This window comes from Stigmatopora argus, chromosome 1 (genome assembly GCF_051989625.1).
Source record: "Stigmatopora argus isolate UIUO_Sarg chromosome 1, RoL_Sarg_1.0, whole genome shotgun sequence".
In the NCBI taxonomy this organism is placed as follows: Eukaryota; Metazoa; Chordata; class Actinopteri; order Syngnathiformes; family Syngnathidae; genus Stigmatopora; species Stigmatopora argus.
This window is the reverse complement of record NC_135387.1, coordinates 25,466,432-25,487,948: the sequence shown is the minus strand read 5'-3', so window position 1 is coordinate 25,487,948 and position 21,517 is coordinate 25,466,432. Positions and strand designations below refer to the sequence as shown.

Here is a 21,517-nt window from a genome sequence, read left to right as displayed (position 1 = left end):
TCCTGCAGGCACAATGGTTGAATGGCAATAAATGAGCAATTAGAATAATTGATCTAGAAAATACTGTTGTATTGCCAGAGTTAAGATTTTTAGGATGTTCGCAAAATATACTTGCGGCATGGAAATGGATCAATTTGACAGAGGGAGCTTACAAGTTCAGTTATATTTGAGCACTTCAAACATATTATCAGATAACAGTTGTGAGATTTCTCTCCCTGTTACATATTCTCTGGCATATTCTGATTGTAGTTATCATTTACTTCAGACAAGGGCTTTTTTTAAGGAATGCCCCCACGCAAACACATCTCAAGACAGTCATGCGATGAGTCATATGAACCATTTCTTCTTGTCTGCTACATCTAACTGAGGAAACGGATCCAAAACAGGACCTTTTAATCAGGTTAATGCATTGCATTTACATATACAGTCGTACCTCTACTTACAAAGTTAATTGTTTCCAAGACTTTTTCATAACTTGAAAATTTCGTAAGTAGAGGTGTACTTTATATGTAAATTCTTTAATTCGTTCCACGGTCTTCACATAACTACCAACTAAATCCTTTAAAATTGGTCAAACTGTCCCAATTTTGTATGAAAGATGTGAGGAAACAAAATTATAAGGAAATAATTTATTAATGTCTTAAAATATATAAAGCATATTAAAATGTGCCCTGGGCCGCTGAAATATCTCCCTCTGTGGCGTTATAGGTGTAATACCCATGTTTATCCGCCAGATGGTGGCAAGAGCCAGTTCTACCAGGGCCGAAAGTCGTCCACTTTGTAGTACGTTTTAGACTTTTACATGTGCCCTATGTGTATGTGTGTGAAAATGTGCCACGTTGCATTTGTAGTTTTTAATCGCTTAATACGAGATATTCGAACTAAAATAACGGCTAAGGAAATGCATTTACTTTTTGGGCAATTTCGTAACTTGGATCTTTTTCGTATCTTGAGTCACTAATTTGCATATTAAAAAAATCGTAACCTGAAACTTTCCTACCTAGAGGCATTCGTAAGTAGAGGTATGACTGTATATAGACAGTCAAAGACACTTTATACATCACATTATTTTTTCGCGTTACACTAGATGGTGGTAAGCTACTATCGTAGCCAAAGCTGGCCTGGGGCAATCTGATGGAGGAAGCCAATTGGCTGACTACGATCAACAGCTCATTCCCAAACCACTTTCACACAGTCAAGTTGGGTGAAGTATTTTGCCCAAGGATACAACAAGGGGGAGAAGAGGTAGCTGGATTCAATCATTGGACGACCAGCTCATTGAATGGCTGTTCTGCATATCAAGGAGACGCGGAATCTATATACTTTGTATTTGGAAACCCCTCTTTTGCAAGAAAGCAGTCAATAAAGAAGTACTCCTGAGTCTTTGCAATGGACATTTTGAACAATTCAATTTTTTCGACTTTGTAGCAGCACGAAAGCATGATTGAAATGTATGCACAGTGGAAGAACTGCATAAATTCCTTTTGGGATAGATAAACAGAAAATGTAGACCAGTATCAATGACCCTTTTTCACTTCTACCTTTTATTTTTATTTTCCAATAAGAGAAAATAATGTACGTGCACAAATAGTGGTCTACAACCAAGATTCCTCTTTTTAAAAACCTTAGGGAACAGCAAAATTACCAAAATATATCTTTCATATAAGAATTTTTTTATGGCTAACAACATTTAAGAATCATTAAGCCTTATTCAACAATGTGTTTTGCAAAGGGTGGATAAAAGTATTAGCATTTCAATTCATTTAAAAGGGAAAGGTTTATATAATTAAAGTGCTTTGTAGTACAAGTCAAGGGATACATTCAAATTGTATCACATAATACCCATACTGTTCTTTTTCTTCGGAAACCTTAGGCACAACTGCCTCGTGCACTTTTGTGAAAACTCTGGCCGTGAAAAATTCAAAGACTCAGAGGCTTGTCACTTGCTGTCTTGTTTCCACGTGTTTCTTCTTCGTGTCTCATTTCTCTTGTTTAATTTCCAGCTGTTCCTGCCGGCACTTTCCTTATGTTACACTAGTCAGCACACCCCAGCCGCCCATGACCGCTTAATTTGTTTGCCTCCCATTGTTGCCTGTGACGGTGTGTCATGAGTTTTATTCCCACTTTTATTATTCTCAACTTTTCGGTTGCCTGGTGGAAAAACAACGTTAAAAATGACGTGGACAGGAGCCAAGCCAACTAGTTTTGAGAGCTGGATTGGTTAGTTGATTGTTTGAATGATGCCGCCTGATGGTGTAGAGCAGTGGTCCCCAAACACCGATCCATGTACCGGTACTGGTCCGCAAGCTACCTAGTGCCGGTCCGTCAGAGTAAAAAATATTAACACTTTACATCTCGACCTCCTACTTGAAATGAGAAAAGTTGTTATAATAATAATAAATAATTGCTATTATGCTTGCCGTCGTGGGTTTTGTTCGTGCCACGACCCCACCCCCACACAATTTGTCTTAAGTTGTTGCCCTTCCCATTAGCTGGTCTGCGATAACATAGAAAGAGCCTAACTGGTCCGTTGTGAGAAAAACGCTGGGAACCATTGGTGTAGAGGTTCACTTGACTGACTTTTAGTGTGGGGCAGGCGTGAGCTCGATTCCCACAGGTAGCAGTATGATTGTGAGTGCATATGTTTTGTCCGTCTCTCTGTGCCCTACGTCTGACTGGCGACCAGTCTAGGGTGTAGTGTGGCTTTCGCCCAAACTCAACAGAGATAGGCTCAAGTAACCCCCCACTCTTACGTGGATGCATGGTACAGAAGATGAATGAATGAATGATTGACTGAAGGCTTTTTGGGGAGAAGAATTCCTTTCTGAATGGCTTTATCCTCATTAGGGTCGCGGAGCATGCCAGAGCTTATCCCAGCTAACTAGAGGCACCAGGCGAGTGACACCCCAAATTGGTGGCCAGCCAATCGCAGGGCTCAAGGAGACGGACAACCATTCACCCTCACACTCGTACCTAGGGGCAATTCAGAATTTTCAACCAGCCTACCGTGCATGTTTTTGGAATGTGGGAGGAAACTGGAGTACCTGGAGAAAACCCACGAAAGCCCAGCGAGAGCATGCAAACTCCTCACAGGGGAACCGACCTGGGATCGAACCCACGACCCCAGAACTGTGGAGGCGACTCGTCTGCCTGCGTAGAAATTCATTCATTTTCTGAACCCCTTTATCCTCATAAGGGCCGCGGGGGGTGCTGGAGCCTATCGTGGCAGACACCCTAAAAACTTAGTGTCCAATCAGCCTACCATGCATGTTTTTGGAATGTGGGAGGAAACTGGACTACCTAGAGAAAACCCACACAGGCCTGGCGAGAACATGCAAACTCCACATAGATGGACCAACCTGGATTCGAACCCAGGAGCCCAAAGCTGTGAGGCCGACCTGCACAACAGTCACATGGAGGACCTGACCTCATAGTCTTGACAGCCTTTTTTTACTAGTCTACTTTGCTCCTTTTGAGACCCGGATGGACCAATTTAGATATTAGAAGGTAACGCAGTACCTTAATTTTACCTGTATTCTTTTTTGGTGTTGTGTTTTTATTTTAACACAAATACCAGTAGTTCGACTTCTGAACAGTGTGTGGGTACTGGAATCACCTCGGGCTTACATGGCAGACAGCAGCTGGGTGGTGGGGAGGGTGCACATCGTGCTCGGAGAACGAGCTTGGCAGCGGGAGCGCGCATAGAGGAAGGAGCGGAAGAGAAGAGGAGAGAAGAGGACAGAAGAGGCAGACCAGTGGAACACAGTCACTCGCGGAGTCCAAGGCGGAGTGGATGAACGGAGTCGAGCCCTGTACCTGCCTGGTTTTCCTGCACGGTGTCTTTCTGTAGCTGCAAAGGAGCAGATCTACAATGATGCTCCAACTCGTGCATCTCATGGCGGTTTTGGTGTGCGGCAGCCAAGGTAAAACGCGCGTGCGCGTCTAGGTGTGTGAGGGTGCGAGTGCACGTCAAGGCGCGAGCCTGCAGACTTTGTGGACAACTTGGATTTGCCGTAGCGAGGTGCTGGAGACCGGGAGACGGGGTAGAGGGGCTGGACTGTTGTGCTGGACCTTGTTTTGTAGTTGCATCACGTCTTTGCAGGAGCTAGGGGGGCTCTGAAAAAAAGGGGGTGGGGGGGATTTGGGGGGAGCTCTTGTCTTAAGAAAGACTCCTCTTCTGTGCAGATAAGTGTTTAGTCATTTGCACTTAAGAGATTTGATTCGGGATTTGATATACTAAGGCAACTTCAAGCCGGAATTGGAAGAATTTTGCTGTCCTATTTTCGAATCGTGAATTTTCCAAAAGTCAACTCGATCTCGCAATGTGTACAGTAGCCAAATTGAATCATTGCACGTGCACGATGCTGCGGTTGCAGTTAGGAGTGCCCGTGAGAAGTTTAACGCGCACCGTGTGTGTGTGTGTGTGTGTGTGTGTGTGTGTGTGTGTGTGTGTCTTTGCACATCGATGAACTGACGTCACGATCGTATAGATTGACTCTATGAGGAAAAACATCGGAGACAGATGACTTCATCTACGTTGTCAAGATTTATCTATTTCGCTTATTTAAACCGAGTTTATGGTTTTTAGCAGCTGAATTTCCCTCAAGTCAGGTGCCAACATATCACTTTGCTTGATTGATGTTATTTACAGTGGCTTGCTGGTTTGCGACAGCAGGTGGCGGTAGAGAGCTGAAAAGTGTTGCGCTCGGGCCATATAAAGACTTTTCATTAGGTACCCCTGCACAATACAATGCATCTTTCCTAACCTTTTGTTTGTTTGGAGCCAAAACCTTACATCAGAAATATCTCACAGGACCCAAGCTAAAAAAATAAAATAAAATGTCACAGTCTCTAGACAAGAATAAAGTTCACAAACAAATTGATTTACTCAGTCAGAAATTTGAGGAAGTTTACTTCTCATCTCATCTCATTTTCTGAACCGCGTTATCCTCATTAGGGTCGCGGGGGGTGCCGGTGCCTATCCCAGCTGACTCCGGGCCAGAAGCGGGGGACACCCCGAATCGTGATTTAATCTTTTTTTATGAACAGGTGGATATACATCTTAATTAGAATCTGACATTCAGTAGAAGCGTGTCTAGATTTCCGGCCTATTTTGGTGGGGAGAGGCTGGATTGCAATTTCAGTCATTGAGTTAATAATATTCGTTATACATTTAATAATTCTGCTTGGCACTATGCATCTCTGGAATAGATAGAGGAACACAACTTTTTTTTAAATGAACTATTTCCTGCAGCACACTGCATGATGTATCAGCAGATAGCAGAGTGGTTTTCATGTGACTCAAGATTCAAGCACTGTGTGTATCCCTTAAAAACTTAAAATGTATTTAGCTAAAAACAAGTTATTTTCACCTAAGACAGAATGTGGAAAAAGCCAATCACTTCTCGAACAACTTGCTTTATTGTCCAGTATTTGTTCTTTCACATTCCCAATACTGAGTGACCAAGTCACCTATTTGTATCCTGGTTTTAAAGGCAATACTTTTGATACACTTTTTTGTAGTGGATCCAACTAGATACAACATGTAAGAATGTTTATAACACAAATACATCCATTTATTTTATAGCCTTGATTGTTTGTGTCATGTCCCCCAGTTAATTATATCGCAAGCTTGTGAGCTGCTTTTTTTTGCCCCGTTCCAGAAAAGTCTGAACATATTGAGATTATGCCAACAAGGAGAGAAAGAGAATTTTTTTTACCTGTTGTCTCACTTCTCTCAGTTCAGCATACCCCAACTCAAACTTGCTGGCATATTTCTGGAATATATATCGTCTTTGTTCATTTATTGCATTGGTCTTTCATCACACTTTAGCAACCATTTTCATCAGCTATCATCCATCATCTATTCACGATGGCAACAGTCCACTACAAATGAGCTGCCAGACAATACCCAGAACTGAATGCAAATTAGAATAAAAACAAGGGTGAACTTGAGTTCAGTATTTAAAAAAAAAACTATCACTTGAACAAAAAAAAATCACATTACAATTCATTTTCTTTTTGTAGCAGCAGCTTGAATTTGTGTGCGACGCTGAAAGGATTTGCGTGTCTATGCTACTCCACTCTGTGCACACATCCCGTTTAGCTTCTCTACGAAAATGTTTGCTTGTGAAATCCCAGTTTGCGAACCGCTTTGCACTTTGCATTCTTGAAGGTTGATGTATTTGGCTTTTACCGATCCTCCGTACAATGAATTACATGGTCGCTTGGGCTCGCCGGGGACCCGCCAATGTGATGTTAAGTGGCGTAATTAAGATATTCCCCTGTATCTCTCAGGGGGAAACGTCCATGGCTGAGGCTTTAAAAGATTTATACCCCTGCGCCTAAGTGTCTCTCATCATACCCTGAGCCGGGGCCTAAGCATGTGTTTGAGGTTTGCTCACATCATGTACTGCGGCTTTATGTGCTCTTGCTCACACGAATGGTTTTGAGCCTCAGCGCACAAAGGCGCAGAACCACAGAAGCCTTAAAATAAACCAACCATTCCGAAGAGATAAATATTCACGCAAGGCCTTTTCAAGAAATCCACATCAGCAGGGTAGCACACTGTAGGGTTCCTGGGATGTGATGTGTGTGGGTCTTGGCGAGGATTGTAATATTTGAGCGATGGTCTAGAAAGAGCCCGTGTGTACAAGAAAGTGGAATCACACCCCGGAGGCGGCCATGTATAAGGAACCCATTTTCAAGAATGACTTGAGTCAGCAGGCCTCGGATGTTGTCCAAAGGGCAATCTCATTGTTATGGATATGCTATTTATTATCCTGCCATTTTATTTTGATATGATGTGAATGTGTGTGCCCTTTAGCACTCATTTCCCCAAGTTTTGTCCTCTGCATTACTTTGCACACTACCTATTGGCCCCTAGTTCCATTACGTTGCCTGAATACAAACAGTCATGGTCGGAATAAAGTTCAAAAAACATCCTTATTTCTTTATTTCCTGCATTTGTTCCTCTAAGCCATAGAGCTGTTAAATTATTAACACCTTTTCAGTGTGACTAAAACTTTGCCTGAATGTCTTGTTTCACTTCTTAACGCTAAGCCATGTTGTTTTCCTTATGAAAATACACAACAGATCTGAATATTTTGTTCATGGGGATTTTTGAGGTCAGTTACCATGCAGTACTTTAGAAGAGACGTGTCTTGCTCCAAGGCAGTTTAAATGGGTTAAAAAAACTATGCAAGTTAAAAGGATTAGCATCAGGGATTAGAAAACATGTTGAAAATACTCGCACTGGAATAAAAGTATACTGTTGATGTTGTTTTTTTAATTTCCCGGTCACATTGGAAACAAACACACCATAGATGAGAGTTGACATTCCACTAGGTGAGAATATGGCACATTTCCAACAAGATTTGGCACCGTTGCATTTCCTGCCAACCTCCCCTTTAGTCTTATTCAAGACACTTCTTGACATCATGGACGTGACTAGTGTTCTCCTCGGGGATTCTTCGCTTCCGGCAGGGTGTGTGAAAAGTGTGTACATGGGATGTGGCAAGAGATCGGATTCAAAATTCATTCATTCCAAGCGAATCTGATTGCATCTCGTTAAAGTGCATCGGGCAAAAATGAACTCAAAGTCGGTAGAGTCACACTGAGCCAAAATGAATAAAATATAATTGGATCGTGTTGAGATTAAATCTTATTAGACCAGACTGATGTAATTGGAGAAGGCAGCCTTCTTCACCACGAGCCAAGTAGGAAACACTTTGGCTTCCTTGCAGGTTAATGGGACGCGCCAGACCACGATGCTGCCTGACACCAGAACCAGTTTCATTTCATTCATGTAGGCCACGTGTCAAAGTGGCGGCCCGGGGGCCAAATCTGGCCCGCCGGATCATTTTGTGTGGCCCGGGAAAGTAAATCATGAGTGCCGAATTTCTGTTTTAGGATCAAATTAAAATGAAGAGTATAGATGTATATTAAATTTCCTGATTTTCCCACTTTTAAATCAATAATTGTAATTTTTAATCATTTTTTTCTGTGTTTTTAGTTCAAAAATCATTTTGTAAAATCTAAAAATATATATATAAAAAAGCTAAAATAAACATTGTTTTAGATCTATAAAAAACTGAATATTCAGGGATTTTAATCCAGTTCTTTTAATCCATTTATAAAAAAAATCTAAATATTATATCTAAAATGGTCCGGCCCACATGAAATCAAATCAAGTTGACGTTAAAGGCTGGAATGCTGAAAATATGTAGTTTATGTCTAGAGTGGCTATACTGAAAAGTTGCTGTACTCTCCTCGATAAAAACAGAAAGACACAATTGGTCATATCCGCAATGGATTTTTCACTTTTAATTAAGAAGGGTCCTAGATTCCTGTCATGTTTTTTCTGAACCCCTTATCCTGACAAGTATCGTGAGGGGTGCTGGAGCCTATCCCAGCTGACTTTGGGCACCCTGAATTGGTGCCCCGCCAATCACAGGCCACAAGGAGACAAACAACCAATCATATGCATACCTAGGGACAGTTTGGAGTGTTCAAACAACATAACCTGCATGTTTTTGGGATGTGGGAGGAAACCAGAGTACCTGGAGAAAACCCACGCAAGCCCGGGTAGAACATGCAAACTCCCATCGGTGGGATCGAACCCTCTACTCCAGAAATGTGAGCCCGACGCGCTAATCACTCGTCCACTGGGCCGCCCCTAGACTATGACTAAACTAGACCCTAGACTACTACTAGATTGTAGGCGTTAACTTCATTATTCTACAGGTTGTAAATAATTCATGCCTTGACTTGAAAACGATTGACAAATATTTGTTTATTTATTTTTACACAATCTGTTGTAAAGCTATGCCACTCACACGCTGTCCTCACCTGAGAGTATTTTGAGCTGTGCACCTTCTCAAAATGTATTTATTCATGGGTAAACACAGCAGGTATCAACTGCCATCCTGCGTTTCTTGCATTTCCAAATATTTTGTAAGACATTCAGAATACATTTCAGCAGTTCCAACAAAAGTTGTCATTATTAGGTTTGAATTTAACATCTAATTATATTTTTCATTGGTTAAGTTTGGTACACTCGTGTGCCTTATCTCAATTTGAGATTTTTTGTGCAACGCATTCATTCTCATGGGGGAATTATCTTAAATAGATCTGAATCTTGATTGGATAGGTACATTTTCTCACTTATTTCCTGATAGCTACTCTAAACACAAAGTAATGTGCTAAATTCCCCCTTTTTAATAGTGGATACAGCTAACATATTTAACATATAAGGTACTTACCTTATCCAGTGTAGTAAGGCACTTAAAAATGAACCTCCTTTTAGAATACGGGAAAAAAAACATATCACGCCTAACTGATCATTATATTATGTACATATAACAATGTATAAAATCTGTAGGAATCATTGGTATGAACTTATAACTTTGAAATTGTTGACTTCAAATACTTGAAACATTAACATTTTATTCAAACGTTTGGGGAAGAATGAGTTTTGTTTTGCAAATGTTCATTTAAACTAGTTCTTTTTCCCCCTAGATTTTGCCAGTGCCATAAGAACATTTTCTATCAGTGTCTTAAAAACAGAATTTCCTGTCTTTTATATCAATCTCCTGCCATGAGCTTGTCCCCAATGACACAATAACTCTACCTACGATTGTCCTATTTGACATTGTTCATTATGTACACTAAAAGAGTTCTGTTAAAGAGGTAGATTTATGTGATAAGACCTGCCTCTTTTTTACCATTAATGGAATATCGGCCCTTTTCTTTTTTTGGAGTCTGTCTGTTATTTCTTCGGGAGTTAAAATTGGTTGGCACGTCAGCCTGTTTGTGCAATGTATCTATCACATGGCCTGAAATGTCAATGTCAAGAAACCGTTTTATATATCTATCTATCTCTCTCTCTCTCTCTCTCTCTCTCTCTCTCTCTCTCTCTCTCTCTCTCTATATATATATATATATATATATATATATATATATATATATATATATATATATATATATATATATATATATATATATATATCTATCTATATATATATCTATCTATATATATATCTATCTATATCTATATATATCTATATCTATATATATATATATATATCTATATATATATATATATATCTATATATATATATATATATATCTATCTATATCTATATCTATATCTATATATCTATATCTATATCTATATCTATATATATCTATATCTCTCTATATATATCTATATACGTATCTATATATAGCTATTTATCTATATATATATGTATGTTAACAGGTGTGTGTTTGTCTGTGTATATATCTGTATACATGTAGTATGTGTATATCTGTGTATGTTTATAATAACATACACATAACAGCAGAATGCCAAATTACAAGTCCGTAACTATCACTTATTTAGGTATTTTGCCGAGTAAACGCACCATTTTATACTTAATATCTTAAGAAATACTGATTTTTTTTTAACCAGTTTTAGGAGTAACATGTGGCCATTTTCCAGGCAGTCCGTAGTCATATTAACACATCTCAATGTGAAAAGCCTACATTGCCGTTTAATGAGAAGTTGAGACGGCTCATTATTGGCCTTTGTTGGTCTTCCAAATCCCTTTTCAGTTTTCTTTGGTCCTTACAGATGAATCCCCTGCTTCTTCACATACCGTTCGTGTGATGACAAGGGCCCCAAACGTATTGATCGGAACATAGATTTTTTTTTTAACATCACATATTGCCTGGCTTGCAATGTTGTTAACGGGCTGACTTTGAAATAATTAACTGGACTTTAGCATCGAGGTGAAGAGGCAGATGTTTTGAATGAGTGGATAATAGCATACTGACAATGATAACAGAAAGGCAAGGCGACATGGCCTGGTAATTTATGTTTTAATCATGAGGAGAAGGTAATAAGGCGAATGGTGTTATTGACAACTGCACAGCTATGCTTTTCATTTTAATTGTGGTTTTTGGTTTTAATAGGCCGAGTGTCAGTGCAGCATTAGCTGCAGAAGCAAAAAAATAAAAAATATCTATATCTATATGTACATGTACAAGCATTTATTTGTATTTAAATATACATGTACAAGCATTTATTTGTATTTAAATATACATGTACAAGCATTTATTTGTATTTAAATATACATGTACAAGCATTTATTTGTATTTAAATATACATGTACAAGCATTTATTTGTATTTAAATATACATGTACAAGCATTTATTTGTATTTAAATATACATGTACAAGCATTTATTTGTATTTAAATATACATGTACACGCATTTATTCGTATTTAAATATACATGTATACGCATTTATTCGTATTTATATATACATGTACAAGCATTTATTCGTATTTATATATACATGTACAAGCATTTATTTATATTTATATATACATGTACAAGCATTTATTTATATATACATGTACAAGCATTTATTTATATTTACATATACATGTACAAGCATTTATTTATATTTACATATACATGTACAAGCATTTATTTATATTTACATATACATGTACAAGCATTTATTTATATTTACATATACATGTATATGTAAATATAAATAAATGCTTTGCGTGAAAAATGTATTTTTGGTTTCCAGACACATTTAATCACAGTATTTCATTGCACACTTCTGTTCTGTACCATTATGTGAATACATAGTTAACACAGCATGCTTCAATCACTCCACTTTGTATCAGAAGTGAGACTTGTTAAAATGCTCTTTTATTAGCAGCCTTGGGCAAATTTATGTTGCCGCTCGTGCCAAGATGGGTTTAGCTGCCAGTCTCTGCTCAACATCATCTGCCAGATGACATCATATTGTTAGCTGTCTCACTGGATTTCTTCTAGTTGGAAATGAATGTAGTGGCCATCTTGAGAGGAGATTTCTGATTTCTTGCCTGGTGGCCAGTATCCTTCTTGATGGGAGGTGCTACTTCAGAAGCCGTGGATGAGAGGGAAATGCGAGGTTTGGCTGTTGTGTGGGTGGGAGCTGTGCGACTTGCTGCATGGCCAAACATTCTCCCTGCTCCTGATTTGCCTCTTGATGTCAGACTATCTTCAAACAGAATTTCCTAATGAAACGTAGGCCAGCTTCTTTTTGTTTCTCATTTGACTTCCACATTTGATTTCTTCTTCTTTTCATGTGCTCACGCTGCGCTCTGCACGGTCCTCCCACACCAGAAGTCTCATCTGCTCCTGGAGTCTGCCTTTTTAGCAGCACTACTTGGTCTGTTTGCCTTGGAAACTAACGTCGATGTTTGCGACTGCGGCTCTCAACAAAGCCAGTAAATGAGATGATAACATCACGTCTTTTCACATATGAACGAAGGGCAAAGAAATAGCAATGACATGTCATCTGAGCGCTGGAGCTAAAACCGCAGAAATATAGATGCCCGTCTTCTCGGTCAATAAGCCATGAGAAGCAATGCTGTCCCCTGTCGCATCGTCTGTGCTGCTCCCTCCCCACGGTGGCGGCCTGAGTCCCAAATTAATAGAGCTCTCCCAGACGATCAGGGAGTTTCATTTGGAACCTTCACGCTACATAAAACACCGCAGAAATGAGGAGTTCACTGAGGGCCTACAGGAGTCCAAGAATAACCTTTACGTCATGCTGGTCTTCCACCTGTGCTTCTTCACGAAAACCGCCGGCATTGTCTTCATTCAAGCATTGCTAGCTATTGTCTCCCATATTTCAAGGTTGCAGATTAGCATAAACGCATGCAAAGAGTGAACGAGATTATGCCACAGCCTTTGTTTGTCGATGTATGAAATTAAAACGGATATCACTTTTCGCCACATTTCTGACTGTTTCTCCTAAAAAGTCAGTTAACTGGCAACCGTGTAAAATTCCGAGTGGCAAAGAGAAAGTGTGGCGCCCACACCCCCGAGGACTGCTTTACTCTTATCATTATATATGCAATGGCCAAGATTAGACATGGTAACCGGCTCAGTCACGACTGCGTGCCTCTCAGCGAGGATTACCACGATGACTAACCACTCGACGCTCTGGACACAAAACGATTCATGTTGTGCCACAAGTCGACTTATTAAAAACCTGGCAGCTGTTTTGTTCATGGCAAAGCTAAGAACACAAATACATATTTAGAGATAATAACCTCATCATCTTGTTTGTCTCAAATAAATCATCTGAACAACAATTGGGGGGAATTCTTTTCATTTTGGTTATGTATTTATTGTTTGGAGAAAGGTTCACCTTTAATTTATTTGAATTTAAAATTGAAATAAAACACCAACCTCATCGAACAATCATTTTTTTGTACTATTATTCTTCAAATATGTATTGATTGATGTGCTCCCATCAATTAGTTATCGTATAACTCCCTAAATGACAATAAATGGAGCACTTATGTTAAATTTTGATGACATGGGCGTCTTCTACTTCAGGCTTTAGTAAAGAGACATATTAATGGAGACTTATTTTATATTTGCCAATCATTGCGGAAAACCAAATGCAACAAAAATGACTTTATACTGAAATTATAATGCTCTCACAAATGCACTTGAAACAAATGGTATACATTTCCATAGTGTCCAATTAGTGAAGCAAGATAATTTGCTGTTGTAATCCTGCCCATTGCTCATGGCAACAAGGGGCACTCTCATTGTCTTTAAGTGTACTTTTCATATCCACTTCTGCAAATGAAACAATAAGCATTGGAAAAGAAACATCCTCTTGTATAAATTGAGGGCAAAAGTAGCTCTGAACGGCAATCGCTCATTCGGCAGGACTTGGGCTTTGGGCCTGGTGCAAACGTTTGGCTTCGGGCAAAGAAAATTGCAACTACATCATGTTGAGATGCTTGGGCCCTTGAACAAGGCAATACCTTGACTTTCTCTTGTATTCTTGTCTGCTTTGCAACAAAAATATCAGTGGCGGTCCGTGCATTTTCTAGTAGCGCTTTCAGCTATCGGAATCAATCCAACCCTCAAAAACTATTTTATGGCTTTAAAACCTCTACTGCAGCTACAGCTGTGACACATAAAAAATCATCAATAATAACCTCATACAATTGAAATATTATTTAGGAATATAGCCATATTTTACTCACCAAAAATCCTTTTTAACTGTAGACAATATCCATCCTCCTTTCTTTCTTCCTTCTTTTCTATGGCCATCGATGCTAATGCTGAAAGTCGATCCTGTCCTGTCGTATTTCTGGCATACGTTTTTATTCGATTTAGTGCTGAAAATGTTCGTTCCCGGTTGCGACAGGCTTGCTTGCTTTGGAGGTGTCCGTCCTTTCTTAATGATGTCCAGCTTTTTTTCTTGAAAAGTCCGTCTTGAAAATGGCTTTGACTGTAAATCTGCAAACAAATCCATTTCTTCTCCTCCTTCAGCCATTGCGGGTTGACAAATCCACTATTAAATCAACAACAATTATTTGCTTGTGCAGATTGTTCCAGATACAGTTTTGTAGCTCTGGCTAGTCCACTCTATCACTAGCCAATCATAGTTGGTGAAAGCAATGACGTATCCTTACGCCTGCGAGAAGGAAATGACGTATCCCTACGCCTGCGAGAAGGCCTTGGTGTCACCAAATCGAATTCAGATTGGTTGAAGCAACAGTATTATCAACACTTGTTTAATGCAGCAGAGCCTGCAGAACTGATTGTGAAGGCCTTGAGGCAGATTTCTGATCCTGGTAACAAATAATGGCTGCAATGTGATTGGTTAAATGCTTCAATATGAAAACACACATCTGGAAGCAGTGCAACCAGGGGGAAAGCAATGAAAGGAAGCTGACAGACAATTTGCAATTATTTAATAAGTATTCATGGACAAAATATAATTAACAGGCTGTGATTCAGATATTTCTGAGGCCAGCAGAGAAGGCCTTGAAGGCCCTGACGGCACACCACTGAAAAATATACAGCCAACAGTAAATGGTATATTAAAGAAATCCGAGAAAACATAATGGTACTTATTTTATTGTTCGTGTGCTAGTGACATGGTACAGTAATTAATTAAGCAGACTTGTAGAGAGGATTTAGTCTGTTAGTAAAACTAAATGATTTCTTGCTGTTTCCTGTCCGCGAGTTGCCAGGGAAGCGGCACCAAGGGATCAGGTATTGTCTCCTGTGGCGGCAAACGTTTTGGCATCACTTTTCCGCTATTTTCTATGCTCCGAGGGAACCGCCGCGGGTGTGTAAGAGGCTAAAAGTGCTTGCCGTGATAAAGCTCAGCATGACACATGACCCAGATGCTAGCAGGGCTATTTCTTTTGCCTGATCACAGATGTGTGCGAACGGGTGATGATGTTTTAGCATCCAACCGTTACTTGTTTGTGACAGTGGGCGTCTGATGGAAGTGCAAAGGTCATCCTCCTGTCAAATCAAACTCGGGGAGTTGTGCAAAGCAAAAAGGGTCCTTAAGTGGAAAGTAAATCATAAGGAAGGAGATCAGGGCCGGTTGTGAGCTTTTGTCATCAAGTTTTTGTCTACTGTTTTATTCGTGCCTTTGATGCTTTGTTCCTCTCGCTCAAGGCTCTCTTTGTGATGAGTGAAAATGAAGCTGCCTGCTTCAGCAAAAAAAAAAATTGCAACACCTTGAAATCAGGTAGTGTTTAACTAAATGAAACATTGAGAACTTTGTCTTAACAAAATGGGTATTTTTTGTGCAGTACGGGTTCTGTCTTGACATGAATACAGTGGTATGGAAAGAATTCGCTACCCCAGATAATTCCCAAGATTTTCCTTCCAAAGCTTTTCCTAAATTACAGTTTTTCTGCTATGGGATATATTTCATTTGAATTGCTGATCCAAATGACCAATGATTTATATGTGAATTCATACAATCTAGCATGTCCACCCTTCTGGAATCAAGGGTTCAATCGCATGCGTTTGTGCTCCCCTCGTGCCTTGATGTGTTTTCATAGGGTCCTTACCTTGACCGGACGTTTCGTCAAAAGACGTTTGGTCCCCGGACGTTTGGTCCCCGGACGTTTGGTCCCCGGACGTTTGGTCCCCGGACGTTTGGTCCCCGGACGTTTGGTCTTCGGACGTTTGGTCGACCGGACGTTTAGTAGAACGGACGGGCCGTCGACCGGACGTTTGGTCGCCTGGTTCGCTCGCTGTCAAATTATGAGAGAGAGAGAGAGACAGAGAGTTTACTGTTGAAAGCGAGCAACCAGATAATCTCTTGCTCTCAAAATTATAATCATGAGAGAGAGAGAGAGTCCGTTCTACCAAACGTCCGGTCGACGCCCCGTCCAGTCGACCAAACGTCCGGGGACCAAACATTCGGGGACCAAACGTCTTTCGACGAAACGTCCGAGTGCCGGTCCTTACGCACCCCAAAAACATGCGTAGTAGGCAAAACGCCACATTCGCTGTAATTGTGTATTTGTGTGTGATAATGGGTATTTGTTTTGTTGGGCAATTCGATTACCTGGCAACTAATACAGAGATACCAGGGTACGGGAGAAGAATTAATGAACGTACATTGGTAAATATCAAGTAAAATAAAGACTTGGTATTGCCAAGATGAGCCTAATCATGGTCTCTAAACAGGAGTCCTATAGGATTCAGCGATTCTCCCCTGCTTGGGTCTATGGAAATGCAGGTGCAGTCAGTGTAAGTGTTTGTGTGCAGAATTGGAGGAATTTCCGAAAATTACTCAACAGCATAAATCTAATGAGACCATGTGGGATGAAAATGGGGTCCTGTGCATTGATGATTGCTTCTCTTTTAACATATATGTCTGTGGGCCTAAATTGAAAATCAGTTACTACATATGCTATGGCGTATAATTCCACCAGAGATAAGCACTATTTCTATCTGGACTCCAATTGGCTCGGACCAAGTAGTCACACACTTAATGCTTTAGGACCAAAAAAAGAAAAGACTTGTGACTTGTTTTTGAGCGTGACTTCAAAGACTACATTCCTCCGATTTTATTTATTCACGAAGGGAAAAAATGTTTAATGGTAAATTGCAATTAGCATGTCAATCAGTCAAAACTGCCATTATATAGAAGGACACACACTTATCAGATGGCTTGGTCATGGCATGTCAGGCTGTCAAGAGTTATTACTCCCCATGAGAAAAATTCCAAGTGCTTTGTCAAATTGCTACATTCATTTATCAAAGATGATTGACAGCCAGGCTAAAATATTGAACTTTGTCAGCCATTTAAAGATCCATTTTAGCCAATCTTCGGGCTTGATGTGGTAGAATTTTTTGGTGTAGCAAACACACATGCACCAACTTTCAAGCCACAGGTAGGTGTGCTTTTGAAATGGTGAGTAAACATTAAGTGCTTGTCATTTAAAACAAGTTACATTTTAGGAAAAATGGAAAAATTGAATTCATATTTTTTTCTATGATTTTTTCTTCTCGTAGTTATGATACAAAATGCATATTTAGTAGTTTGGTAAAGACTGCCATAGTTTGGACTGGTCAAATTTTAAAACAGTTGCGTGTGTGAGTGTTTGTGCGTGCGAGTCCAATATACTGGGACTAACATGATTCAATACTTAACCACACACTGTTTACAAGCGTGACCGGACGTTTCGTCGAAAGATGTTTTGTCCCCGTACGCTTGGTCCCCGGACGTTTGGTCGACCGGACGTTTGGTCGAACGGATGTTTGGTCGAACGGACGTTTGGTCGAACGGACGTTTGGTCGAATGGACATTTGGTAGAATGGACGTTTGGTCGCCGGGTTCGCTCACTGTCAAATTATGACAGAGTTTACTGTTGATATTTTGATATTAGATATTTAGATGTTAAACTCACTCACTCTCTCTCTCTCATGATTATAATTTTGAGTGCTGGTTTCAACAGTAACAACCCGTCGACCAAACGTCCGTTCTACCAAACGTCCGGTCGACCAAACGTCCGGCCGACGAAACGTCCGGGGACCAAACGTCTTTCGACGAATTGTCCGAGTACCGTTTACAAGTGTTTGTACTTTTGAATTAAGAGCACAGATGAAAAACATCATCTATTCAACCTGTGAGCTATTTTGACACCACAACACTTTGATAGTGTGTCAGTTGACATTTATGCGGCCATGAGATTTATGGTCTGTTTATGAAGCCAGCCTGCAGAGGATGTTATTAAGCTAGCAGATTCTCTTTGGGCCTGCAAATGAGCCGCCCCCACTGAGCCCGGGCAAAGCCGTCTGTAATTAGACCGGGGAACTCACCTGTTACCAAAGTGAACTCAAAGGAGTGAGAATGAGGTGAGGGGGCAGAGATAAGGCAAAAGGGAGGAAATGAAGGGGGGGGAGTAGTGGTGCTGATAAAGGGTCACGGAGGATGAGGAGGCGAGGAAGCTGACCTTGACACCAGCAACACCATTTTGCCTTGCAAGAAAAAAAAACAAACAAACAAAAAAAAACGGAATATCTGCGGGTTTAAGCTCTCCTTTTCCAACTCAACTTCTTGTCCTAATAGCTAAGGTGCAACGGCGAAGGAAGTGTCTGATACGACTCGCCCGACTTGTTTTTATGTGCATCGACTGTCATAACTCCTTTGTGTCAAAACACGAACTCCTGAGTTTGCTCATATTTCAATAGAAATATTTGTTCAAAACATGGATATTTTTCTGTCAAACCCTCGACCCTGTCACATGACCTGCTTTCTACCTCGGCCTGGTGAAAATAAGGCGTCCTCAACACGTGTATTTTCAGTAAAGTACACAGGCAGATACCGATATAAACACGGAGCAGACTCCTTCCGTTGGCTCTGTAAAAACATGATAAAATATTCAGCATGTCTCCCCGCAGTTTGGGTTCTACCTGTCTTCATTTCTCTTGCTGGATTTGAGCACTGTACTGAAAATGAAATGAAAAGTCCCCGTGCTTGTCAACATCCTCATGGGTACATTGAGTGGGATTAGATAGGTTTGTGAGTAGGTGTATGTGGGATTCTGTCTACAGTATGTATTTAAGGATGCTTGAGTTGGGAACAAACTCAAATTCGAGAATTTTAATGTAATTTAAACTTTCGTCAATAGTGTACCCTGGTGTAAAGTCATAATAGGCCTGTCATAAAAACATTTCTGGCGGGACGGTAAACAGAAATTTCCCATAAACTACTGTATTGTGAAAAAAAAATCCTGCTGACATGTTACAGCCTATAAATGAATGATCACATAATAACGCGAAGGGCAAAAGATGACATTGAGTGGTTCAGTGAGCTAGCTATCTTAAATGTTAAATAGTATCTTTATCATTTCTGTATCGAAAATACTGTCCCTGTCGTCACTTGGACCAAATTGATTCAAAAATATCCACCCCAGATTCTCGACCAACTAACCTAACTAACTACTTCTACCAATTCTTAAATGTTTTACAAAAATCTCTTCCACGTAGCGAGTGGTTAGCGCGTCGGCCTCACAGCTCTGGGGTCCTGTATCCAAATCCAGGTCACGTCCACCTGTGTGGAGTTTGCATGTTCTCCCCGAGCAAGCGTGGGTTTCCTCCGGGTACTCTGGTTTCCTCGCACATTCCAAAAACATGCATGCTAGGCTGATTGGACACTCTAAATTGCTATGGTTGTCCGTCTCCTTGTGCCCTGCGACCGGCTGGCCACCAATTCAGGCCTCTGCCCCGGAGTCAGCTGAGATAGGCTCCAGCACCCCCCGCGACCCTAATGAGGATGAAGCGGTTCAGAAAATGAGATGAGAGATCCTTATAAAAAGATAATGCATAACATCCTCTAGCAAGAACCTATTTGTGGACATTACCATACAGTTTTGAATGGAATTCAAGTAAATAATGATCAAAATGGGCAGCTGTCTACTGTAATTGTTGTGGTATCGCATGTTGAAATACTAATACAGGATATAAATGATATGCTTTGGAATTGCTTGGTGGCTTTGTTCTACTCAAGATGTCCTCTATTTTCATGCTGTCTTTTCTTCATGGTGTCAGCCACAATGGCCTTGGGGGGTGACTCATAACATTACCGACTTTGTGTGACAGGAAGGATACTTTTCCTTTATTGTCCATCCAGCCAGACAGTATTTTTGCAGGGTAATGGCCACAGTGCGTGCATAATGCAGGCACGTTGAATGTCAGGCTAGCACCTGGCAGTTGCTGTAGCCTATATATCAGTAGATTTTAGGCCACAGATAGATACGATTGTATTAGTGGGGTTATGATAAACATGCTCTTCCTCTGAAATGGCAGCAATCACATACATATTAGTCATCACTTTTGTGGTCATAGCATCTTACATATCGCCATGGCAAATTCTTTTGAAATGTCACTATCATTTTCAAGCTATACCACCCAGAAGTACATGAAGACTGGCTCAATCAAAGGCTTTAGACTACAAAACTGCATTTGTTTCCTTGCTCTGTACCACTCAATAATGCTTAGGCGCTTGGATGCAGATTTGATCAAGGTTTGAGAAAGCGGGGAGGAGAAACCATGTCCTATTGATGCATATCTGTCTTAATGGGTTTTAATTCATGGTGCTTTTCTGCACTTCATCAAACGTCTGTTTTTGTGACATTCCCACCCACCGCTTTTCTTTTAATATCCGGCCTTCTTCCTTTCATTTTATCCGCAAATATCCATCTCATTTGTGGCTGAGCTTGCTCTATTCATATTTAAATCATTGTCATTGTTTCTTATCTTTTTTCCCCTATCTTTTTATCATCTGTCATCATATAAACTTGAATTCCCACGTCTTTGCATTTTGCAAAGCGGAAATAAATGCCAGAAAGACTTGTATAGGATTTCCCCCCTTTCCATCAGATAGCAAAAACTTCCTAGCAAAAACACGTACCCTTGCACAAGACATAACATTCCCAGATTTAATCCCCAGCCTTGCTTAGCACCCAAAAGTGGGAGATTAGTAAAGGTTTCTGGCTGCGCTGAGCGAAAATGCATGTTATTTGGCAGTGTTGCCGTGGCAAAGATACTACCACCTGTGCATTCGGTACTCGGACGTTTCGTCGAAAGAGGTTTGGTCCCCGGACGTTTGGTCGACCGGACGTTTGGTCGACCGGACGTTTGGTCGACCGGACGTTCGCTCGACCGGACGTTCGGTAGAACGGACGTTTGGTCGCCGGGTTGTTACTGTTGAAACCAAATTATAATCATGAGAGAGAGAGTGAGTTTAATATTTAAATATTTAATATCAAAATATCAACAGTAAACTCTCTATCATAATTTGACAGCGAGCGAACCCGGCGACCAAACGTCCGTTCTACCAAACGTCTGTTGTACCAAACGTCCGGTCGACCAAACGTCCGGGGACCAAACGTCTTTCGACGAAACGTCCGGTCACGGTGCATTCAATGACATTTAGATAACTTTTAATTTATTTTAAAATGTTCAGACTCATTTAAGTGTACAGTTAGTCATCTTCATACCCCATTTTTCCTTCTTCCAATGATCTCCACTTGATATACAATCCCTATTTTGATCCAAGGCTTCAGATACAATGTACATAATGAAGTGTCGTACTGCATAGTGTATTTTTCCTCAACTATTCTTTATGATTTTTTTCATTAAAAAATGACGGATCATTTATCCATTCTGCAAAACAAG

At 40.3% G+C, this 21,517-nt stretch overlaps 1 protein-coding gene across 5 annotated transcripts in view; it reads left to right on the top strand.

The window, feature by feature from the left end:
- The first annotated feature begins 3,705 nt into the window (after positions 1-3,705).
- The window catches only part of ncam2a (neural cell adhesion molecule 2a), a 148,239-nt gene continuing 130,427 nt past the window's right edge, over positions 3,706-21,517 (top strand). For all 5 annotated transcript variants that reach the window (XR_013303645.1, XM_077611970.1, XM_077611961.1 and 2 more), the window contains exon 1: positions 3,706-3,923. Coding sequence is in view for 4 of the 5 variants with exons in the window: in XM_077611970.1 (XP_077468096.1) it covers positions 3,872-3,923 (52 nt within the window). In the remaining variant the exon portion in view is untranslated. The remainder of the gene's footprint in view (positions 3,924-21,517) is intronic.